Source organism: Nicrophorus vespilloides, unplaced genomic scaffold, assembly GCF_001412225.1.
Source record: "Nicrophorus vespilloides isolate i.1.1-1 unplaced genomic scaffold, Nicve_v1.0, whole genome shotgun sequence".
NCBI lineage: Eukaryota > Metazoa > Arthropoda > Insecta > Coleoptera > Silphidae > Nicrophorus > Nicrophorus vespilloides.
Window position 1 is genome coordinate 1,686 of NW_017097531.1, and position 26,407 is coordinate 28,092.

At 30.6% G+C, this 26,407-nt stretch overlaps 1 protein-coding gene across 7 annotated transcripts; it reads right to left on the minus strand.

Moving 5' to 3' along the window:
• Nucleotides 1-466: 466 nt before the first annotated feature.
• Nucleotides 467-18,597, minus strand: LOC108560339 (collagen alpha chain CG42342). Of its 7 annotated transcripts, none has more exons than XM_017917841.1 (24): nt 18,065-18,095; nt 17,704-17,739; nt 17,175-17,210; nt 16,795-16,866; nt 16,551-16,559; nt 12,841-12,909; nt 12,231-12,410; nt 12,022-12,093; nt 11,885-11,920; nt 10,738-10,843; nt 8,221-8,309; nt 7,286-7,420; nt 7,111-7,137; nt 6,883-6,948; nt 6,706-6,810; nt 6,568-6,612; nt 4,796-4,858; nt 2,678-2,704; nt 2,445-2,498; nt 1,551-1,577; nt 1,363-1,398; nt 1,158-1,292; nt 808-1,059; nt 467-749 (listed from the first exon to the last, which is right to left on the minus strand). In XM_017917841.1, exons 1-23 carry the CDS (start codon nt 18,065-18,067, stop codon nt 892-894), a joined length of 1,596 nt encoding a protein of 531 aa, XP_017773330.1. In that variant the 5' UTR covers nt 18,068-18,095; the 3' UTR covers nt 467-749; nt 808-891. The 7 variants fall into 7 exon arrangements, with proteins under 7 accessions (XP_017773330.1, XP_017773331.1, XP_017773335.1 ...); XM_017917842.1 differs by having other exon boundaries at nt 6,883-6,942; nt 16,551-16,562; XM_017917846.1 differs by lacking the exons at nt 17,704-17,739; nt 18,065-18,095 and adding an exon at nt 18,512-18,597 and having other exon boundaries at nt 16,551-16,562.
• Between the last annotated feature and the right edge of the window lie 7,810 nt (nt 18,598-26,407).

Below are 26,407 nucleotides of genomic sequence, written 5' to 3' on the forward strand. Positions count from 1 at the left end.
TAATTAAGATGTAACAAAATTAAAATTAATGTGTGAGCACGTAGGTTGGAATTTATTGGACATTGGAGTATATATAAAGATACAGACTGTAACGAATTACCTAAAAACTTTTATCTAAAAAAAAAGTGTGCACAGTTTAGAATTTAAAAAAAGCAAACGTATCTTACGTAACATTATATTTATTTTAATTAGCAAAATAAAGTAACCATCGGGTTTAAGTCTTGATTGATTTATTGCTTACGTAAAAAAAAAGAAACACTCTTTCAAATTCTTGTGTAAAAATGTTCTGATTTCAAAGTTAAGACCTAAAATTTATAAATATCTAGGAAGTATGAAAGTTGATATTGTCTTCACTAACTTAAACTTAAAACGTAAATTATTTATGCGCTAAAATTTTGCTTAATTTATACAATTTAACAGAAAGAAAAAAACAATGTTATGAAAATTAACTTAAACAAATAGGGATTTGTACAAAAAAAAACAAATGATTTTTTTTTATAAACTTTCACAAAGATGAGGAAACAAAACAAGCAAAGTGTTGACGAGGAACTCGATAAATATGAGCAATATCCTAAAAAAAAAACTGTACTTAAAACTCAGATGGGGGCAGTAGACTCGTATGATATTTACACGTTCACATACTTTCACTTCACTGTAAGTACTTTAGTTTTGGTCCTGATGTTTGCTTTGTGATGATATATTTGTATGTTTATACGTGGAGCGAGGGGTAAGTTGCCTTATAAAGTAGTCTGAAATGTGAAGTTTAGTTGTAGCTGTAGTTGCATAATATATTTTATTGATTGTTACCGATTAGTGTTCTATCACATTAATAAAACCTAAGTGGGTGAGTTGAGTTATTTGGATATGCTTTTGCTTTAATTCTTGTCTTTGTTAGATGGCCGAAGCGGACACAGGCAGAGCGGAGTTCATCTGTTCCGGATACTCTTCGTAATCATCCTCTCCCTCTTCGTAATCCCCTTCCTGGTTCTCTTCCATCGGGTCTTCAGCCTCGAAGTCGTGATGATGGTAAGTGGACGGTGGAGACGGCTGCATGACCTCCTGAAATCGCGGGGATTAGAGCCAAACCAAAAAGAAACTCATTGTTTTAGTTTTGGGATATGGAGATGCGGGATGAGCTGCTGAATAATGGATCGTACCTTCGGTGGTCGCCATCCGCAACCCGGCAACGGCAGACCGTCAGATCCCAAGGGACACGGAGCATCTAACCCAGGAACGCCCTGATCTCCCTTATCTCCCTTATCGCCCTTTCGGCCTCTCTTCCCTAACGGACCCTAAAAAAAAAACACCGACAAAGAAACAGAAATTAACCCAACACATCACAGTTTAGCTTCAAGTACTTACTGCGTCTCCTTTGTACCCTTTGTCACCTTTTGGACCCTATAAAAGTGCACTCAAGTTAATTATTATTATGAAGGAATTTCTTCTTTAAATATTTTTGGTGTTTTTGTTTTGAAGCGTGCGACGGTGGCCAAAGCATCTCAAGTTGCATGAGAACTGCGGTGAAAGTAAAAAATGTTTTGTATTTGTACCTCTTGTCCTGGAATACCGTCCGTGCCCTAAAATGAATCATCGTTAGTACTGAATTGGTAATAACCACATTTGCATTCAATATTCACAATCGACACTGCAGCAAACACACAAAATACAACAAGAAAAAAATTGAGTTTGAGTTGAATTTCATTCATTTGATTAAAATTATGTAAGTAAATGAAAATTAAGTTTCCAAAGCTTTAGTTAAAATAATTCTCTAATATGAAACCATTAAGATCTGCATGTGCATATTAGGCTTTTAACTTCTTCATCAAATTTAATGAAGAACTCGCAAGTTTGAGCTTTCGAAGCTTTCCGGATTTTGTTAAATCTTCGCGCACAAACTAAATACATAACTCAGGTAATTTGGTTGATCTTTGACCGAAAATTCGCTTCATGATGAAAAGGACGAGCATTAGCACCAACGCCAGATATAGTTCTATGCACGACAAACGTATAAAAACAGACGAGAGGTGCATCCTGCTTTTGTATGAATACAGCCTCTTTCATCCAGGTAAATGGACCATCTTCACATGCTCCTACCTGTTGATGAAACTCAGCTCTTTGGAAACCGTCCCAAATGCATTTTGTACGACGCGAGAATAAGTTAATAATAGCCTTTTGCTAAATCCCAAACAGATCATTTACTTATTTAATTATATATTCAATTAGTAACATCAGAATCTTAATGTTATGTTTTTTTTAATACTAACATCTTTAGAAAGTAATATACAATTAAGAAATAATTAGTTTATAATTATACTTTTGATATTTTGATTAATTTTAATCACAAGATTCAAGTAGTTTTAAATTAGTAAAAATTGTCTCGATTTTCTCTTATTGCTGTTGCAAAGTCGATCGTTGTTATAAAAGTTTGAACATGTTTAACTTACTGGCAAACCGGGATCGCCTCGTTCCCCTTTGTTCCCTGGTTCTCCTTGGGCGCCCTAAAGTGAATAAAACGAGATGACAACAAAAAAAAAGGAAGAAAAGGAAAGAAAACACAACCCTCGGAAGTAACAAAAAAAATATACGAAACGAAGAGGAATATGATGAAGAATGTAACATAACAAAATCATCAAGTGTTTGTTATGTCTTTTTTTTTTTTCTCTTAAAGTCTACTTACTTTCATTCCATCTAAGCCGGGAGGTCCCTGCGGAAAAATATAAAAAAATAATAGAAACCAAAAAATAAACAATTGTGGAAATAAATAAACGAATGGATGCAGGCAGACGCATGCTGGATTCTCTGGATGAGAAGAACAATAAACAAATCGAGGAAATGTAGGGGGGATGCTCATGTCGCATGTCACAAACGTGAGATGAATGAAATAAAAATAAAATAAAATTAAAAAAAAATCAAGCAAGTATTTAAATAATTACAGCACATGCACAAACATTTATTTCTCTTCTCGTACATGTCATTATTTCGTCATATATATATAGATTTATTATTATTATTCTTAAGTTTTTTTTTTTCTGTGTGTGTTTCTCGTATTTTCCACTATGATCCGATCTTACAATCATTTATATATAATTACATCAAGCTTTGAGATGAACATTCGGATTTTCATTCTGTTTTCAATTTATACAATATTTTATCCATCATCTAGCTAAAGAAGAATCAGTCACATAATCGCATTACACAATACAATGCTCCGTTTTGTTTTCTTTTGTTTTGTTTTTTTCTCACGCTAAAAACTAAACATGTTTGTTAAATTTATGTATATATAAAACACCTAAAAAAGAAAAAGGAGTCGTCTCAACATTCATAATATATATTACAATTACATTTTCATATAGTTATTAATTATTATTATTTTTTTTATATAATTTTTCTTATATAATCTGCATATCGTGAACAAACAAAAGAAAAATTTTTTATATAACTTTACACAAAACAAATGGGTTTTCTCTTTCTTCTTTTTTTTTACTTAATAATCAAATTACAAAATGTCGAATCAATAAATTACAATATGTATATATATATATTTATAATGGCAAATATATTCATATAAAAAATGGTTGTTTATTCTTCCCTCGGCTCTGAAAACAAACAAAAATCATCGTCATCCTCACTAATCACTAAATTAAATACATCCTTAAATTGACACATCTCATACAGTTTGCTTTTTAAGTACACCTATGATGGACGAAAATTATTATTATTTAATTAATTTTTTATATATATAACTTGTTATTATTAATCTTGTAATTTTTTTTTTTTGGCGATTTCTACAAATGGAATAGTTTCTTTTTTCTTGTTTCTTTAAAATAAATTAAAAAAAAAGATTAATTTAATTAAAAGAAAGAAAAAAAACAACGTCTTATAGCAATATAAATTACAGCGTATTATCTTAAATATTTATATATAATTAAAAAAAAAATTGAATACTTTGCGCGGTCTCCAAGGAAACGGATCAATGAGATATCGTGGTTGCATAAGTGTTATTATTTGAGATGTGTGCGCGTTCCGTTGGAGGGCGCGCAAGTACGTCGTTTATATATATCACTTATTACAATTTTAGAATATCAATTTTTTTTTACTTCCACAAACATTTGCAGTTAACAAAGATCGGGATGCGCTTAAGATCTGAGGAAGGAGGAAGCTGTAGAGGACTGTTTGTGGCTTTTCTTTATAACGGACGGTGTTTTAAAATCGCGGACAAGAGCAGCAAACCTCGTCAAGTTTCGTCCTCCTCCTTGGCTAAAACAACGCGCACGCACACGGCAAAAACTGTCCTTCGTAACTAAACATAACTCTAAAACTTAGGTCGCTCCGGTCGTCGAGCGAAATCACCAGCCTAGGTCCTCCTAAACCGTTCGCAAATTCGTTCAACATTTGTTAAAGAGTGTTTGTTTGTTTTTTTGTTTGTGTGAGATAGATAGAGAGAGAGAAAGAAGAAAGAAAAGGATAAAACCTTGTGTTAATATGTCGAAATTTCAGTTTTTTTGCTCTGTTAAACGTAACAATCCAATGGAAGTAACTGCTTCTCCTCGTGTTTTTTTCTTTTAATATTTTGGTTTTAGTTGTGCAAGCTCTTTAGTTAATCAAATTTGTTGCTTCTCGCAGACATTCTGGTGTCAATCAAAACGAATTCTTTGCGTTGGGTTAAATCACTGCATTGTTCGGTTAACGGTGCTTTTTTTTTTATATAATGTACTTTAACATATATATTTTTCAATATATATTCAGTACTTTTTTTCTACTAAAGAAGTCTTTAGTTATAGAGATGTTTCCTTACCATGGGACCTGGCTTCCCATAATCGCCGGTCCTTCCGCTCTCGCCTCTCAAACCCATCGGACCCTAAACAACAAAAAAATCAATCAAAAAAAAAATTACATAAACAGCATTGAAAAGATCATAGTTTTTTCTTCAAAATCCATCTTAATTAAGTTAATTAGCATGTTTAGTTATTGAGTAATTAGATAAAACGTTCAGATATGATATGAAAATACAATATTTGATTACTGAAATTTGTCAGCCTATATTAAGAAAACGGTAAACACCACAAATCTGGCAGTAGAATCATTTGAAAGGCTATAGTTTCTTCTTTAATTTGCGTATTAAACAATATTGGTACTATAAGCGATTGCTGAGTAATTAAATAAAATATGAAGACGTGTTAAATTTGTATTAAATAAATTTAATTTCGTATTGGGAGTAATAAAAACGACCGAACATTGCGGCATGAAACTGTTAATATTTTAACATTTGAAAATATTTATAAATTTCTTTATTTGTTAAAGTTCAGAGAAGAGAAATATTAATATAATTTAAGCTACTTAGATGAATGTAATTATGTAATTAATATTTAATTAAAGAGACGTAAAATAAATATGTATAATAAAGATTTTAAACTCATAAAGAGAATAAAATTAAAAAATCTCTTCGATAAATGAAAGTTTATGGCTTTTTAGAGCATAAAGTTCTGTTTCTTCTTGAATAAACAGTGATTAAGTTTAGTTTATGCCATCTGAGAGGATCCCCATTAAAACGAACAAAATATTAAATAATATTGGTACTATAAGCGATTGCCGAGTAATTAAATAAAATATGAACGCGTGTTAAATTTGTATTAAATAAATTTAATTTCGTATTGGGTGTAATAAAAACGACCGAACATTGCGGCATTAATTGAATACCTCAATTATATTGGACATGATGCGATCGAGTCCGTCGAGGATTCGATTTGCATAAAGCAATCTATTTTCGTGTCGGTGATGTTTCACAGCGATAATTCAATATGTATATGATCGCTTCTCTCCGGTTTTTTTTTAATATTATTTTCTTCCCTATTCTAAGAGAAATTCGTCCCGTGAGAGTGATTGAGATTTATTGCTCGAGCCGTTATTAATTCGCAAAATGTGATACCATTTGCATTTATGGTGGTTGAGGATGAAAGAAGGTGGGTCCGGTCGAAGAGAAAGAGAGAGAGGGAGTGTAAGAAACGCATTTCAATAATAAAATTGATTGCAATCTGCTTAATGGCCGGGCGTATAATTAAAATTTATGTTCAATTTGTTTTATCGATGACGACGACGTCGACGACCAAAAGAGAAGAGTAGAGGAGTTAATAATAATGGTAGTAGCCTTGAGTTGCAATTCGTCTTGATTTCGTTTTGTTTTTAACAGTCCGTTATTTGATTTCTATCTGCGTTTTAAATGTCTTTTGCAATTATATTTTCTTTATTAGTTTATGTTAGGAGAGGTTTTTCAATCTTAACTTATTTTTATATGTAGAAATTGTGTTTTGAGAACGTGCACGTTATTTGTTGTTGAAATGTATACACAGTTTGTAGTTTTTTCATTAAGCGAATGTTATCTCTCTTCGTTCTGTTGTTATGTTTGCTTTTGGCGCAGAGATACCATTAATACCAAAGTCATAGGAGACGCTGAAGAAGCATCAGAGTTGTGTGTTGTTGATTCAGTAAATTGGCCCTTTCTTAAGTGGTGGCGCACTCGAAGAAAACAACAGAGAGCAAGAATGAAATGTTGATCGTAAACACACTTACAGGTAAGCCCATCGGTCCGGGATCCCCCTTAGTGCCCTTCTCGCCCTACGAGAGAAAAAAAAAACAGAAAGAGAAACGAGTCCCCAGAGAAGAAGTTAAGTTAGAACAAACAATCAAGTCATTTAATTCAATCCTTACCGGCTCCCCTTTGATGCCGTCCATCCCTCTGTCACCCTTAATACCGGGAGGCCCTTGCAAACCCGGCACTCCCGGAGGTCCTGGAGGACCTGGAGGACCGACGATCTACCACAAAAGAAAAGAAGGTAAAGTAATCAAGCGACGAATGAGAGTTTAAATGAATGCGTTGAGACTTACAACTTCGCCGCCTCCGCCACCGCCGCCTCCTCCACCGATCATCTCTCCAGTCCCGTCTCCCTGGAACAGCGTGAGAAATATAAAAAAAGCATAAAATCCAAACACTCCCAGTCTCCATCAAGCAGATGGGTGTGTGTTTATCTTGTTATATATTCATCAAAGTGCGGAGTGTACAAATCGAAATTGTGTAGTTTAAAATAGTGGAATTAGTATAGAATTGATGATTACCTGTCGCCTTCGCAGCTTTTTGTATTTCTGCTCCAAGAAGAAAACACGTGCCGGGGGGAGGGAAATAAATAGAATTTGAAAAAAGAAAAATTATAAATGATAAAACGTTAGGCATTCGAAATGTGAGAAAATGCAATTGCAAGCAAATTTTTTTTTTGTCGTTGTTCTTCCTTACCGATTCGCCTTTCTCGCCCTTTTCTCCCTTCTGGCCCGGATATCCGGGCGGACCAGGTAGTCCTGGTGGACCCATCAGACCCGGAGGTCCTATATCACCGTAATCGCCTTTCTCACCTTTCGGACCTAACAGACCCTAAAAGATAAACAGAAAATGTTATTGTTGCTTCACGGAGATGGGAAAAACAACCCAAATGGTAAAAACCCAGAAGCAATTTAAAGTTTACATTAACTTCCTTCCGCATTCATTAAATATTTATTTACTAATTGCAAAGCGTGATAAAATAACTTTTCTTTCTACTTTCATTAATTAATTCTGTACATCTTATTAAGAAACTGTTAATATTTTAACATTTGAAAATATTTATAAATTTCTTTATTTACTAAAGTTCAGAGAAGAGAAATATTAATATAATTTAAGCTACTTCGATGAATGTAATTATGTAATTAAAAATATAATTAATATTTAATTAAAGAGACGTAAAATAAATATGTATAATAAAGATTTTAAACTCATAAAGATATAAAGAGAATAAAATTGAAAAATCTCTAAAATTTTATGGCTTTTTAGAGCATAAAGTTCTGTTTCTTCTTGAATAAACAGTGATTAAGTTTAGTTTATGCCATCTGAGAGGATCCCCATTAAAAAGGTAATATTAAACGTAATCTAATTTATTTCAAGATGAAACAAACGAACAAACTGCATCATAAACTTCAGTATAAAATGAATCCTTCGCTGCAACCGAAACCTTAAAGTAACGAACTGCAGCATTATGGATGATTAAAATCTTAGGTGGTAAAGCGACGTCTCACGATAAATTAAGAAAAAGTAATTATAAAGAAAATCTTAATTACTTATCGAGCGCTACGATTTTCACTATGGTGTAGATACACTTTAACAATCTGCGGATGATTGAAATTGTTGTGTAGACTTACCGGAAGTCCTGGAGGTCCTTGTGGACCGGCCTCACCGTTGGTTCCGGCCTCTCCCACGGGTCCGGCGATTCCAGAATCGCCCTTCGGTCCTTTAATAGAGAAAAACCAAAAACAAAAAAACGGATGTACAGAAAAGTGTGAAAAATTAGAGCAGGTGGAAATCGAAGAGCAGGAAGTGAACCGACTGGTGTATCTGGTGTGTTCGGGGCTTTTTTTTTAATGAAATTTTACTTTTCGATTGTTTATTTGTGTACCTGGGACCTTTTCGCACCTGGTTCACCTTTAACCTCAGGTAATCGAGACGTATCCAAACCTTTTTGCCCATTCAGAACGAAACCACACTCAGACACACATTGTCACAGCTTACACATTTTTTTTTCTGATTCATTTTGTTTCTTTGTTTGTTTGTTATTTTCACACGAAAACCTATCACCAAATTCCCCTACATTTACTGACACATGCTTTTTTACTCTACAACGAATTTTTCTAAACTACTTCACAAAATTTACTTATGTAATAAAATACAAAAATCGTTTTATGGTTTTCTACTATAAAATTTCTACATTACAAAAATTAATTATTTAAAATGATTACAATTTTTCTTTATGTATTATCTAATAAAATAAATATAATTAGAATAAAAAATAAACAATAATGAAAAATTTTGTTATATTAATAATAATTTCAAGTATCTGTAATAAATCAATCATTTTATAAAAATTAGATTCGAAATAAAGAAAAAAACTAATTGATTTTGGAAAGATTTCAAAATTTTTCATTTCGGGTTCGTCGCTTGACACAACGTTGATATCTCTTTCCTAAATAGAGATATCTCAAGAATCTTACATTTTCTTCAATTTCTTTTTGCATTAACAATATAAATCAGTGCGTTTACATAATTTTATGTAAAAATAATTATTATAAAATCACTTATTTTGTACTTTTTTTAGTGTTTTTTGGTGAAATTTTTACTTTTAGAAATTTTATTACTTAAAAAAATTGCTATAAAGGAAACATTTTGAATATAATTTCCTAATATTATATAATTTGCAAAAATATGTTTGTAATATAAGAATGTAGAAATGTTTAATAAAAAATGTTGTTTTACTGTTGAATTCTTCGAATTATTAATAATTTAGTACTTAATTAATTGTCAACGCTTAATGATTAAGAATAATCATTGCTTTTGATATAAGTAGGTTAATATCTAATTAAAATTGCTTAATGGATTGTTTACTCGTAATAAATCAGACGCAAATAACTTAAGTCAAACAACCATAAAACGATTCACGGAATGATTATATCCACGAACTATAATAAACAACACATCTGTAACAACAAAACAAAAGAAAATAAATAAATAAATAAACAAAATCGTAGAAAACGAAAGAGAATGATTGAAATGAGAACTGGAGGAATTTAATGGGAGTCAACTAATATCGCATGATCTATCCCACTTTAATGACGCTCTTGCGTGTGGAAACGTGTAAATTAAATAACAAATTGTCGAATTGAAGAGATAGTTTGAAAAACGAAAAAGGCAATTAAAAAAAAAAGTAAAGAAAACAGGACACAAAATAAAATATTATTAATTAAAAGTTAATATTAATTAAACGAAGATAAATTTAAATAAAAAAATATAAAGAAACATACTTACGAATGGTAAATGTAAATAAGCATCTGTTGCCGTTCAGAAACAGATTTATGTATATTAAAAAAAAAACAACACACACACACAGAAAACACAAAGTTAGCTGTGGTCGACAGATTAAATTAGATATGTTAATAGGTGTGTCTTGTGCTAGGTAGTAGTAGTAGTAGTAGTAGTAGTAGTGGTAGTGGTAGTACTAGTGTAGCGGCTACAAAGAATAATAAACATGTAATAATTACAGGTGATCAAATAAATAAATAAATTACAAACGCTGGTGAATTAATTTACATTAAATTAAAAAAAAAATATATATACTTAAGACTAAGGAATTAATCTACGCCGTGTGCGTGGGTGTATTATTACGCATAAACTAAATATTAACACATAATTAAACTGAAGAGATTTTCATTTTTTGTAAAATTTAAAACATGCGACGTGCGGCTAGTAATGCAATTTATAATACCATGCAAGAACAGACGACAAGAACAAACAAAATAAATGTAAAGCTATGCAATGAGAAAGGTGTGGTTCCTTTTTCCCCGTTTCTTTTTTTTTTGTAATGAACATTTCACATATTTCGAGAGAAAGAGACATGGACAATAATAATATCATCGCTTTTGGGTACAAAAAGTTTGTGGTACGTTACCCGTTTGCCTCGTCTTCCACGGGCACCCTTTTCACCAGGTAAACCAGGAGGTCCGACCGGACCGGGCTCACCTTTTTCACCTCGGAAACCAACTCGTTTAGTAAATGATGCAATTTCTTTTTTTTTATCTTATTTCTTTTTGATTAATGTATTAATTAGGTTTTTTAGTTAATTTCACAAAAATGGATTTGCATCGATTGAATAATGAATAAATAGTTACCGGGTGGACCTGGAGGTCCTGGCGGTCCTTCGAGCATTCCTGCTGGGAATTGATCTCCGTTGAGCGTCGTCGTCAGTCCTCGTTCGCCTTTGTCGCCTCTGTCGCCCTGGAAATATCAAAGAATGGTATGTTTTACAAAACGATTCGCTCTTTCCATATTCATCACACATTCGTTACGAGACGAAAACTACATTATTATACACCAACACCGCAAGAAAAAAGAAGTAAATATAAACCTGTAATTAAACGAACCACAAACTTCAATTTAATCACAAACTTTTCTAATCAAAATGATGAGACAAGAAGTTTTTGTAAATTTTTCTGTATTATTTCAGATAATTTTTATTTTGCTAAAAGTTGAAATAATGAAATAAAAGTTTAAAATAAGTCGAGTTTGGTGGGGAAAATAAATGAGAAATAAAATGAAATAAAAGACAGCAGTTTTACGAGCGGTTTTAATTCAATTACGGTAGTAAACTCGTACAAAATAGTATGGGTGTTAAAACGTTGAAATGGGAAACGAAACCGTGACCATAATTATGAAAAAACCAATGAGAGCAACAAGAAAATTACAGAAGAAACAAAAAGATGGGAGAAGGAAAACCGCAGCGAGGAATGAGCTGTAATTATTAAAACCAATGACACGGAATAAAATGAAGAGGAAAGAAACGCAGCGTGTGGTACGAAAGTCTGGCCGTCTCTTCGAAATGACGAGGATTCACAACGATCTTTATCTGCCAGTTAAATTTTTGTATATGTTTCACAGAGGCTTTTAATTAGATTTAAAGACCCTTGTCTTATTTTGCGAAGTATTTCGTTTAAAACGTAACATTTTTTGAAATAGAAGTTTGCAGATTCGTTAATAATTAATTAGTTTAAACCTGAAAATGTTAAATTAGTAAAAATCATGTATTAAGTTTAAAACCTGGAAATTAGTTGTGCTCTAAAAACCGATAAATCTATTAGTTGATTAAGTAAATGAAATTGTGGTATTATTTGTGCGAATGCCATCCACCTTGCAGGATAAAAATAATGCAATTTTTACATATTAATTTAATTAAACCTGAAAATTTGTTAATTCCATTAATATTGTGTGCTAAATCCATCAACCTTAGATATGTGTTTTGCAGAGATAAAGTAGACTTACACGTTCACCTTTGGAGCCGTTTCTGCCGGGAATTCCCTAAATAAATGTGAAAAGAATTTAGTTTTGAGAACGTCGAAAGAATACGATTTTCATGGAGAAAGAGAAAGAAATGAATGTTATAAATCATAAAATCGTACAGGCAAACCCATGTGTCCCGGTAATCCTGGATATCCGGCCGATCCCGTCGTCCCTACATGTCCCCTATCGCCCTACATAAATCAACACGAGAGAAAGTATGAAAATGCACTGTTTTTATATACGTGTGTGGGAAAAAAAGAAATATATATATAGAAACTGTTTGTTTGTTGGTAAATACATGAAATGATTGCTGGAATTTCTCTTTTACCTTAGGCCCCATGAGTCCGTCGATTCCGGGTGGTCCAATAGGGCCCAAAGGTCCAGCTTCGCCCCTGTCGCCAGGCGGACCCTGCTCCCCGGGAATTCCCTGTCTTCCGTCGTGTCCTGGAAGTCCTTCAGGACCCGGAGGTCCCGGTGGTCCCGGCGGTCCTGGCTCTCCTGGTTCTCCCTAAATCACCCAAAAGAATATTACAAAAAAGAACAACAACAACAACCATTAATTAAAGTAACAATAAACACGCTTCATGCAACAACAACAACTTAAAAAAAACCTTACTCAGAATGCTAGAAAAGTGTCCAAGTTGTTAATGAAAAATCGCGAATTTATTAAATTAAATTAGTTTGAGATGTTTATAATGATTTCAAACTCACTTTCAACGTGATGATAGTTTCCGCTGAAATATTGTGACCCCTTTCTTGCAAACCCTACAAAACGAACAAAAAAAAAAACAAAAACTAAAGTAATGTCAAAACAAAAACAACTATCAAAAAGTAAAATTATACATTTTTTAAAAATGAAATTTAAACTATAAAATCTAATATGTTTAACGTGCAAACGATTTTTTTTGTAAAACGCTAAGGTTGCGTTTCGAGTTCACCTTCACGGCGACAATTTCTGCGTATCCAAGAGTGCCGCCTCTCAGAGTCGTCACAGATCTTTTTAAACCCTGAAAAAACACCAACAAATTGATATTCCAGCATTGATTCATCCAGAAAGTAAAAATATGCACGTTCTAAACACACAAAAATCAATGTTCAGTACTTTATTTTCATGTCTTTCTATTCTTAATATGTAATGACTAAGTGTCAAGTTACGACATTAATTTATAAGTAACTATAGTAACCATATTTGTCAAGTAACTTATAGAGAATTGAACTACTGTAGTTATGGAGACTTGCTACATCTTGTATATATAACACGATACTTGTCAAGTACTTGGTAAGTAAATAAAGCACTGAATAATTGAAACAAACTCAGTTACACACACGCACACACTGGATAAAAGATAAAAATGAATATATTTACATTGTAAATACAAAACGAACTAATAAAAAAAATGGGTTTCGGTGCATTTAATTGAAGCGATTTTTAGGATGTTTTATAAATAAATCAAATTGGATATAGTTGATAGATTTAAAATAAAGTGAAGAGAAAAAAGTATAAATTTACAGGTAATTAATGCTTTACAAATTGCTTTAAAATTATCAATTTACGTATTTTCAAATAATTGATGAAAATATTCAATTAATTGGGAAAGTAAAACAAAAATACCTGATTTATTTAAACTTTTTGTTTTATACAGTATTTAATGTATGCCTAAATGTGGAGTTTTGCAATAGAATTTTGTATAAGCAAAGTTTCTTGGGTAAGCAATATGGCGGATAAATGCGCCGTGCGTCCTCAAATAGATAAATTAAGTGAAGAAAAACTGTATAATATTAGATTATAATTTAGATTTAACACGATACTTGCCAAGTAGTACTTGGTAAGTAAGATTTTAAGGAAATTAATGCTTTACAAATTGCTTTAAAATTATGAATTTACGTATTTTCAAATAATTGATGAAAGTATTCAATTAATTGGGAAAGTAAAACAAAAATACCTGATTTATTTAAACTTTTTGTTTTATACAATATTTAATGTATGCCTAAATGTGGAGATTTGCAATAGAATTTTGTATAAGCAAAGTTTCTTGAGTAAACGATATGGCGGATAAATGAGCCGCGCGTCCTCAAATGCTTAAATTAAGTGAAAAACTGTATAATATTAGATTATAATTTAGATTTAACACGATACTTGCCAAGTAGTACTTGGTAAGTAAGATTTTGAATAAAGCAATGAATAATTGAAACAAACTCAGTTACACACACGCACACCCTGGATAAAAGATAAAAATGAACATATTTACATTGTAAACACAAAACGAACTAATAAAAAAAAATGGGTTTGGGTGTATTCCGCTAGATGGCGTATGAGATGGAATGGTTGTAATTAGGCCGCACGTAAAACAAACGGAAACAAATCGCCGGGAAATGAAATGCTCCAACAAGTTAATTACACCAACTAAAATTGGAATGGAATAAACCGGAGGAGCAAAAAAAAAAGAATTCGAAATGAGAGAAAGAGATACAGAGGAAGGAAATAAATAAATAACAGTTGGAAATGCAGAATAACAACAACAGCAGTAATTGAATTAAAATGTCGAATCGCGAAATTCTAGTTACAAAGTTGTATTTATTTTTTAGTTGTAGTAATTTTTTTTTAATTAAAACGCGCGCAAATTAGATTTTTGTTCTGGCGCCGTTGTCCTCAACGTGAGCGGAGTGGAAAAGTATTTTAATTAATTTAATTAATTACTGCAGTTTCGCGAAAGTCTTTCAATTCTGATCCCAGGAGTGGAACGAGACTCGACGATTCCTAGTGAAGATGATGCCACTTGTTGTCCACAAACAGATTTTCAATTTTCTAATTAATTTTTCAAAACATTTTCCTTCATTTCAATTTTCCGAATTCATACTATAATATTAATTTAAGAATTTTATGGTTTCAAACAATGAAAATTTTGTTTTCAATATTGTTTCAATTATCAAATTTTTCTTTTGTTTTCAATGTAAATGTGATTGCGTTTCTGCGGTAGTTAATTCAACTAAATTATGCTCATTGCGACCATAAATTACGCGAGACAAAAACCATTAATGTTTTTACCCCATTCCGATTAATTGAAATGCGAATAACTTCTACAAACTGCAAATGCAATAAACAATTAATTTCATAAAGAAAATTCCATTATTCGAACATAATAACATGATTACATAATTAATAAATTTCATGTTTTAAATTATCTTTTTTACTTAATCTTATAAGAAATTGTTCAAATTTGATAATATATGAATTTTATGAATCATTTTAAGAAAAATTACTTATTATTTTTTTTAAATAAAAACTGAAGTTTATAAGAAACTAATCATTTTAAGTTGAAATATTTTAAATGAAATTTGTTTGCAAAACTTTTCAAATAAGGAAGGGAATAATAAATGAAGTATTTGTATAAAAAAAAATATGTGGGGATGAAGGAAACTGTAATGTGAGAGCACGTATGAAATATGTAATACAAGTTGGCGTGTTTGCACGAGATATGAAACAGTTGTTTAATAAAGAAACATGAATTTAATAATGCACGAAGGAAATATGGAAATTGGTGAGAGAGAGGGAGAAAAAAATGTATAATAAAATTCTATAACTAAACGAAACAAAATATAAATAGAAAACAATGCTGAAAATAATAATTAATTAATTAATTAAGGAGAAATGTTTCAATTTGCATGCAATATTTATTAACAATTAACAACTTCAATTAATGTATTAATTTGATGTTGTTAATTAATGTAAATAGAGCATTTAATTGAAGCGATTTGTAGGATGTTTTGTAAATAAATCAAATTGGATATAGTTGATAGATTTAAAATAAAGTGAAGAGGAAAAAAAAATATAAATTTACAGGTAATTAATGCTTTACAAATTGCTTTAAAATTTTGAATTTATGTATGTATTCAATAAATTTTACTTCATTAATTTACGTATTTTCAAATAATTGATGAAAGTGTTCAATTGGTAAAGTAAAAATACCTGAATTATTATATAACTCTTTGTTTTATACAATATTTAATATATGTCTAAATGTGGAGATTTGTAATATGGCGGATAAATGCGCCGCGCGTCCTGAAATAGTTAAATTAAGTGAAAAACTATATAATATTAGATTATAATTTAGATTTACATTAAATATTGATGTTTTGTGTATGTGATAAAATTATGTGTCTAAAAGCTGTAAAAAGAATAAATTCAATATAGAAATGAAGAATAAAAAGTATAAATTTACAGGTAATTAATGCTTTACTAATTGCATTAAAATTATGAATTTCTGTATGTATTCAATAAATTTTACTTTATTAGTTTACGTATTTTCAAATAATTGATGAAAGTGTTCAATTGGTAAAGTAAAAATACCTGAATTATTTAAACTCTTTGTTTTATACAATATTTAATGTATGTCTAAATGTGGAGATTTGTAATAGAGTTTTATATAAGGGATATGGCGGATAAATGCGCCACGCGTCCTGATATGGTTAAATTAAGTGAAAAATTGTATAATATTAGATTTACATTAAATATTGATGTTTGTGATAAAATTATGTGTCCAAAAGCTGTAAAAAGAATAAATTCAATAAAGAAATGAAGAATCAATATCGCAGCAACAGATGAGATAAATGAGTGGTGCAGATTGTCAAACGCAAGCGAAATACTCACCCTTCCGGGCTGCTGATCGGGAAAGAAAAAGAGATAGCAGTAAAAAAAAGAAGCATTTTTTTTTTGTATAGTAGTCGAAAAAAGAGAGAAACACTAGTAAGTATAAGACTAATTAAATTATGTGTATTTGCGTTTTGAAAAAGAAAGAGGTGATTTTGTTTCGAGATCTCAAAGATGTAATCGTTTGAGAAATATATAAGGAGAAGTGTAAGGAAGGAATTTAGTAATAAATCGTTGGTAATACCTTGACTGCGGAAAAGACGTCGAATCCTGGATTACCCACGTCACCCTTTTGACCCTTATCTCCGGCTTTGCCCTGAGAACAGAGAGAGAAAGAGAAAAACATTACCAAAAAATGCAGAAGAACCGAAACAAATTGCGTAATATGTATCAGTTAAATCATCATCCAAAGAATACTCGAAGAGTAAAGACAATTTTCTCATTGAAATCAACTAAATTTACTAAATGTTACTTCGAGGTTTCTTTGTTGATCTTTAACTATATTTTAAGTATAAAATTAAGAAAAAAATCTGTAAAACTTGATACGTTTCCTAATCTAATTTGTATTGTTTTTTTTATCAATTGAAGATAATAAATTGTGTAAAAGATAATTAAATAACATACCGGATCTCCTTTGGGTCCGTCTAAACCAATAGGCCCCTAAAGAAAAATCAAGACAACATTATTACAGAAACTACGGACACGGCGATAGAAAATGAGAAAAAAAAATAATTTTTGATGTGTGATTAATAATTTTGGATGTTAGTACAGTTAGGAAGAAGATGCGTTTTTATTTTTTAAGTTAAAAAAAAAAATAAAATAAACCAAATGCACGTTAATGACAATTTTTTTTAGCTAATATTAATTAGGAAACGTATGTTTTCTACTAATGCACAATTACAACAAAACAACAACAACAATATTAATTAATTAACACCAACACCGATTAAAAATTAAGATTAATTATATAAGTTCTACATGGTACACGCTTCAATAATGTTAGTTTAGTTTATTAATATTTGTTTATTAGTAGATTCTTTTTAATTTCTTGTCTTGCTTCTTTCTTTTTTTTGTTCATTATTATTTACAGTTCGTTTCGCACCATTTTGTGCGCGCCATCTACCAATAAAAAATATTCGTAAATTAAACAAACCGGAAATCCCGGATATCCGCGCATCCCTGTCGATCCCTGTAACAGATAACGAGAACAAGAAAATCCTCAAGTTCAAAAAAAAAAAAAAATTGGAAAAAAAAGAAGTTAAAATCCCGACTAATTTCTGTTAATCGATTGATATGATTGCTACGACGACTACTCGACAGGGTTGTGACAGGGTGTTAGAAAAGCGTTCCATTAATTCAAAATATAGGCGTTTGTTTGCTTTTTTTTTTGTTTGTTTGTGTTGCGGTTTTAGAGGTCAGTTTAAGGGCTTTCTGGGTTCGGTTAGTTTCCATTTACAAAAAAAAAATATAAAAAACCAACAAAAATATCCCTTGTGTGCAAAACAAAATCTTACCATGTAACCCCTCTCGCCCTTATGACCCTTTTCGCCCTGAAATTCAGTTCGGCCTAATTATTATTAGCTGGATGAATTCACATATCAGTTGATTGTATTTTTTTTTTGTTGCGAAAGGCTTGAAAAATTTGATTCGCAAAAATGAGAATGAAGCTAACAATTATTACTGAGTGAATAATGCAAATAAATGAATAGGGAGAGAAAGTATGTGTATATAAAAAAAAATAAAAATAAAAAAAAAATAATAATAAATACCGGAAAGCCATTCTTGCCCGGCGCCCCAGCCGAACCCTAAGGGCAAATAAAAAGAGAAAACCAAAATGAGAAATTCGTCGCCGGCGTCGCCTTCATTTACAATTGGTGTTTGCAAGTAAATTATTTTGTGTGTATACAATAAATACACGGCTAAAAAACTTGGTGGATTCGCTCGGGCGATCTGTGACTTACCGGTGGTCCCGCTTCTCCTGCGTCTCCTTTCTTCCCTTTCCTGCCGCGTTTTCCCGGCGTTCCCGGTGGACCCGGTGGACCTGGAGGACCTGAAACCAAAGAACGGATGATCAGCAAAACGAAATATCCGCAGGGACATCATCATCAGTTCTCTAATTGTTATTCCGTAAACATCTGAATCGTTCGTTACGTTACGCAATCGTCCTGATTGCGGGTAATTCAATTCTTTTTTTACCAGCCTCTGCTTGTTATGCCGTTTCGCATTTAGCGAAGGGGGAGAAACGCAAAGTTAGTTTTCGAGATGAAATTGAGCAATGAACAGTTTATGGTAATTCCACTGAGGGGATGAAGGACATGCTGATGCCGTTTTGGGGGCGAGGGTGATACTCGCTCGCGCGGAAATAAAAACTTCTTCTCCTTCGGAATATGCACGGAGAGGGTTGTAAACTTCGTGAATACATCATGACTTTCCTCTCCTCCGCCCTTTTGCAGCCATTTATACTAAACAAACTATTATATGAGAGAGACGCTGTGCATTTCTCTAAAAAAAAAATAACACAGCCGGTTTAGTTCTGTTCATGTTGTTATAACCCGTGCTTTGCGTCACAGCCAGGATGACGAACGGGCATCCACTTCATCATCCCATTCTTGCGCGAATCCCTGATCCAGGTTATATGCATGAACTCTACTGTACATTATTTTCGTTACAAAAGAATGATAGCTCTTTGTTATGAAACTGATGTTACGCGACGTTTCCATCTCTCAACAAACTCTATTCTCTGTAATCTCGTAATTACTATATAAAAAAATGTTCTGCCGACATTTGTATACATTCAAACAAAAGGTGCACATATGTAATTAACAAAATACTTAGTTAATTTTCATAACTTATTGTAGTATAATGATAATAAACATAAAAGTAGAAATTAATTAATTTGCATATTCTATATTCTAATTACATATCTAGTAATTAAATAGAATGTGAAAGCATTCAAACTATAATTATATTTTTATTAAATTTTGAAAATCTCACAGTAAACTCTTTGAAAATTCTTTAGTTTTATCTTTAATTTGTATTTGATTAATTATATAAAATATGAGACACTGCATTTCCAAATTTTAAAAAAAATATCATAGAAGAGTAATAATGATCACAAACATGAAAGTAGACTTATTAGAAAGATTAGTGGTTTGTCTTTTATTTGTTTCTTCGTTCATCTAATTATGTCGTATGATTATTGAGTAATTAAGAAAATGTCAAACATTATAAATTTCGTACTTTTTTGTGTATTAATATGACAAAGCACCAATAAATGGGTGAAAAAGCTATTACTTGTATAATTATGAATTTACTGTAAGTGCATATAAAGTTAAGTCTTGTAGTTTATGCAAATTTGTATTTGACTAATTATATAAAATATGAGACACTGCATTTCCAAATTTTAAAAAAATATCATAGAAGAGTAATAATGATCACAAACATGAAAGTAGACTTATTAGAAAGATTAGTGGTTTGTCTTTTATTTGTATCTTCGCTGATCTAATTATGTCGTATGATTATTGAGTAATTAAGAAAATGTCAAACATTATAAATTTCGTACTTTTTGTGTATTAATATGACAAATCAAAAATAAAAGAGTTAGATAAATGGGTGAAGAAGCTATTACTTGTATAATTATGAATTTACTGTAAGTGCATATAAAGTTAAGTCTTGTAGTTTATGCAAATTTGTATTTGAGTAATTATATAAAATATGAGACACTGCATTTCCAAATTTAAAAAAAAATATCATAAAAAAATATTACGGAAAGAGTAATAATGATCACAAGCATGAAAGTATACTTATTAGAAAGATTAGTGGTTTGTCTTTTATTTGTATCTTCGCTGATCTAATTATGTGGTATGATTATTGAGTAATTAAGAAAATGTCTAACATTATAAATTTCGTACTTTTTTGTGTATTAATATGACAAAGCACCAATAAATGGGTGAAGAAGCTATTACTTGTATAATTATGAATGTAATGTAAGTGTATAAAAAGCTAAGACTTGTAGATTATGAATAGGTTTGAAACTCTTGAGCAATCTTGGAGATACAAGTGAATACATCTTCAGTGTATATTTTTTGTATGTTAACGCAAAGTAATCTGCAGAGATTGTAGATGCAATCATCATGATTTGAAGACACGGTTGAAAACTGGATGGTAATAAGCTTGTTGAAAGTAGACGCGCGAAATCGGCTTAGGAAGGAAGAGAATGGCCCGGAGAGGAAGTAAATTAATCTTCACCCACTCGAAGCAACAGCAGAAGAAGCAGATGAAAGAAATAGCAGCAACAAAAACAAGAAAAAAGAGTAAATGCGCGAAGGGGGTAAAAACTATTACATGTAAGTGTGTATCATTTGCATTTTAATTGGCCGCATTTAATGCGTTCCTGCTGCTTGCCTTCGGTGCTGCATGAAGAAAAGGCTCGGTGTCTCATGCAAGAACAATTTAGGATGCTACAGACCTACGCGTTTAGAGCAATGCTCTTACATCCAGATATGTTTATAGGATGCTAAGATATTATAACATTTCAACGAATATGTAATAAAACATTACTTTTTCAATGGTTTTAGCTAAAGATTACTTGTATTACAAGCGAATAGATGGCGTAATTTTGATCAACCATGTGAAAGAATCGGTGATGAAACATTACGTTTCGAATGGTTTTAACGTTAAAGACACAAAAGCCGAATGTACTTCTTCATATGCTGCTCGTCCGAGCGCAAGAGGAGATCAGACTTTCGTCGAATAATCGTGGAGGAAATCCTCCCCCTGAGGATGTGGGGGAAACTCTAATGACCGTAAGGATGTGTACTTGCCGCAAAAGGGAGCCGAAAAGACCGGATTCCATCGCCGCAGAACCTTCGTCGGCTTAATTCAATTGCCTCCCTCCTTTTCTTCACTTCCTGCAACTATTATCCCTTTTTTTTTCCTCCTATACGAATCCTTCGACCCCGCTTTAATACCTTCTCCCTTTAAAACGCAATTGCTTTAATTGCAACTTCCAAAGTCCCGAAGCAAACAGAAGAAACAGCAACAACAACAACAACAAAAAAGTAGCGCATTTCGTGTGCGAATGTATGTAAACGGTATGAAAATGTTGCAGCGCGTTTAATTGCCATTTTATTAATGCGAAACGTAATTTTCGCGACGCCGGGAAAATGCAAATTCCGCTTCATTATTCCGCCTCGAAATAAATAAATAACAGTGTAAAAGTTGCAAGAGAGAGAAAAAAACGAGCTATAAATAAATGTGTAACATCTGCAAATTAAATGAAAACTTGTTTTTCAGTTTCCGACCATGTTGCAAATGATGATAACATTGTTATTTTAGTTTTAAGTAGAGGAATTTGCAATTTGTACAATGATTTTGTAAAGGACATAAAAAGAACATAATTTAATATTGTAGTAAAAACTATTGGAATTTTCGTTAATACAAGAATAATAAATGAGCAAAATTACAGTTAATATTAGTCTTTCAAGAATTAATAAATTGTTGTTTTAATCTGAAACTTTTTGAATTTTCTTCATGAAATGAGATTGTTAAGTCTAATTTGCGAAGGGATTTGGAATTAAACTTTTGAAAGCAATTCAGTAAATATTTAACGAAGGGTAAAATGCAATGCATATTGTTTTTGTGAGAAGACAGGTTAGATGAAGGAAATCCCTGAAAAGCTATAGGAAAGTTCGTAAAGAGGAAAATTATTTAAAAAGTTTTCGCTCTTCAGCAGGTGATAACCTTATATCTCCATCCCCAAAACTTCTCTCGAACATTGTTTACCCTAAGATACATCTAATAGACTTTGGATGTGTTAGCTCTGGCGACAAGTGTTTGAAGACCGCGACCCGGAATCCTCTGACGCTCTCTCGTTACGCAACATCGCCTGCAGGAGGATCGCTTGGACGGTTCTCCACGTCGGAATTAAAACGGGACATGAAAATGTCGCCTGATTTACGCTCGCAAATAAATCAGCCATTTGTCACGGACGAACGCACCAAAGCCAATAAACTATATACATGCCACGTGGACGTTGTTATGTAACGACTGAAAAAACAATCTCTCTCTCTTTCATACACTCGCATTCCGTTGATTATTAATAAAGTGAGACGTGAAATCGAATCCAATTGGTTAACAAAAAAAAATGGGAAAATGGGAAAACCATCATCATCGCAGCCAATTATACTCCGAATCTGGTATTAATTAATCATTCGGTTTTTCATGTCTCATTGTTTCGCGTTCACAATGCATTCGCAATTATATCGCATAATTGACTGTCCTCGTTATGTTTGTTTGTTTGTTTTGTATTTTAATCCCATACATCGTCTGCAGCGATACATTAATTACAATCGATGGCCACATTAAATTTGTAAACATGACATCAAAACAATAAATAATAAAATGTTCAATCAATATTTTTTTATTACAATTTTTTTTTTTATAAATTAATTTAACTTCGTTTAAGTTCATTCAATCGATCAAAGATCAAGCTTTAAGAAAATGTATATACAAAACTAACTAACAAAAATCACAAAAAATTTGATTTGCAAATTTGAATCAATTTTTATATGAAAATTAATATAAAATAAATGTTCAATAAAAAAATTTGGCATAGTAAATTTTTGATTAACAACACTATATAAAAGTTAAATGTAAACAGATATAACCTCAAAAAAAAAACAGTTAAACAAAATAGTAACGTTTCTTTTATGACGATTATTTTTATAAAAGCTTAGAAAAATAAATATGTAAATTTAGAGTTAATATTTCACGATTTAATAAATTAAATAATTTTCTAAATTCGAAGCTAAATTCACAAGAAAAAAAATAGGGTTATATAAAAATTCTCTCACAGTTTTCACCTATGGGAACTAATCGAATCCACCCCTTTTAAAATTTATTAGAAAATTTACTAGAATTATTATTAGTAAATGTGTACATTTTCTGATAAAATAAATATTTTATGTTTTCCACTGTCTTTTCATTAGTGAATGTGTTAATAATTACAAGGTGAAATTTCTATTCACAATTTTTTAATAATTTTGCTATTACGAAGAACAAATTTTAGTTTATGGTTGATTTTTTTTAATACAAATTGAAATTTAGAAGATTTGTATATAAATTATCACTAGTAAATGTGTACATTTTCTGATAAAATAAATATTTTATGTTTTCCACTATCCTTTCATTAGTGAATGTGTTAATAATTACAAAGTGAAATTTATATTCACCATTTTCTAATAATTTTGCTATTACTAAAAACAAATTTTAGTTTATGAAATTGAAATTAGGAAAATTTTTATATAAATCATTACTAGTAAATGTGTACATTTTCTAATAAAATAAACATTTTATGTTTTCTGCGATCCAAAGTAAAATTTCTATTTTTTTATTACATTTTTTTTTATAAATTAATTTAACTTTAAGTTCATTCAATCTTATTAAGATTAAGCTTTAAGAAAATTTATATACAAAACTAACTAATTAACAAAAACCACAAAAATTTTGATTTGCAAATTTGAATTTTATATGAAAATTAATTTAAAATAAATGTTCAATAAAAAAATTTGGCATAGTAAATTTTTGATTAACAACACTATATAAAAGTTAAATGAAAACAGATATAACCTCAATAGTTGAAAAATGACAGTTAAACAAAATAGTAACGTTTCTTTTATGACACTTATTTTTATAAAAACTTAGAGAAATAAATATGTAAATTTACAGTTAATATTTCAAGATTTAATAAATGAAATAACTTTCTAATTTCGTAGCTAAATTTACAAGAAAAAAAAATGGGGTTACACGAAAATTCTCTCACAGTTTTCACCTATGGGAACTAATCGAATCCACCCCTTTTCATTACTTTTCTTTTCTTTACAATTCAATGAAGCTACAGAACAAAAAAATAAATGTAAAAATAATAAAGCGTTTAATTGTTCACCGAACGATCATTATTTTATTGTTAGTTGCATAATGCGAGCTTCCCACAGACTTCTTCTCAGTGCCTCGAACTGGGAGGTCTCTTCTCTCCTCTTCGCGAGAGAGCCGAAGCCACGGTGCGTGCGTATATACTTGCATGTATGTTAATGCCTTTTCCACCTATTGATTATAATTTTGTTCCAGTGAAATCGAGGCCCGAGCCTTTCTGTCACACAGACTGATATTAATAGCGCAATTCATGCGTCCATCAGGACTGCACGGAGAAGAGAACTGGTTCTTCGTTACAATGTGGATAATATTTCAATGAGTTTCACCATCACAAATCTTTCGATATTGGTACTTTCTTTTGGAAACGGATGCTATTTCATTACATATCTTATTCAGCTGATTGCTGATCTTATTATTGTAACAAGAAAAGTGTGAATTCGTTGTTATTTTATGATAGAAATGAAGTTTCTTCAATTCAGTATAAATAAATTATTTGCTACAATAAAATAAATATTTTAAGGTTTTCCACTATCCTTTCATTAGTGAATGTATTAGTAATTACAAAGTGAAATTTCACCATTTGTTTTAGTAATTTTGCTATTACGAAGAATACATTTTAGTTTATGGTTGATTTTTTTAATACAAATTGAAATTAGGATGATTTTTATAGAAATTATTACTAATAAATGTGTACATTTTCTAATAAAATAAATATTTTATGTTTTCCATTATCCATTCATTATTGCATGTGCTAATAATTACAAAGTGAAATTTCTATTCACCATTTTTTTAGTAATTTTGCTATTACAAAGAGCAAATTTTAGTTTATGTTTGATTTTTGTAATACAAATTGAAATTAGAATGATTTTTATATAAATTATTACTAGTAAATATGTACATTTTGTAATGATATAAATATTTTATGTTTTCCACTATCCATTAATTAGTAAATGTGTTAATAATTACAGAATGAAATTTCTATACACCATTTTTTAATAATTTTTCTATTACGAATAACAAATTTTAGTTTATGGTTGATTTTTGTATTACAAATTGAAATTCGGATGAATTTTATATACATTATTACTAGTAAATGTGTACATTTTCTGATAAAATAAATATTTTATGTTTTCCACTATCCATTCATTAGTAAATGTGTTAATAATTACAAAGTAAAATTTCTGTTCACCATTTTTTTAATAATTTTGCTATTACGAAGAACACATTTTAGTTTATGGTTGATTTTTTTTAATACAAATTGAAATTAGGAAGATTTTTATATAAATTATTACTAGTAAATGTGTACATTTTGTAATAATATAAATAATTTATGTTTTCCACTATTCTTTCATTAGTGAATTGTGTTAGTTATTACAAAGTGGAATTTCTATTCACCATTTTTTAGTAATTTTGCTATTACAAAGAACAAATTTTAGTTTATATTTGATTTTTGTAATACAAATTGAAATTAGGATGATTTTTATATAAATTATTACTAGTAAATGTGTACATTTTCTAGTAAACTCAATATTTTAGGTTTTCCACTATCCTTAGAATCCTATCATTAGAAAATGTGTTAGTAATTACAAAGCGAAATTTCTATTCACCATTTTTTAATAATTTAGCTGTTACGAAGAATAAATTTTAGTTTATGGTTGTTTTTTCATAATACAAATTGAAATTAGAAAGATTTTTATATAAATTATCACTAGTAAATGTGTACATTTTCTGATAAAATAAATATTTTACGTTTTCCACGATCCTTTCATTAGTGAATGTGTTAATAATTACAAAGTGAAATTTCTATTCACAATTTTTTAATAATTTTTCTATTACGAAAAACAATTTTTTGTTTATGGTTGATTTTTGTAATACAAATTGAAATTATGAAGATTTTTACATATAATAAATTACTAGTAAATGTG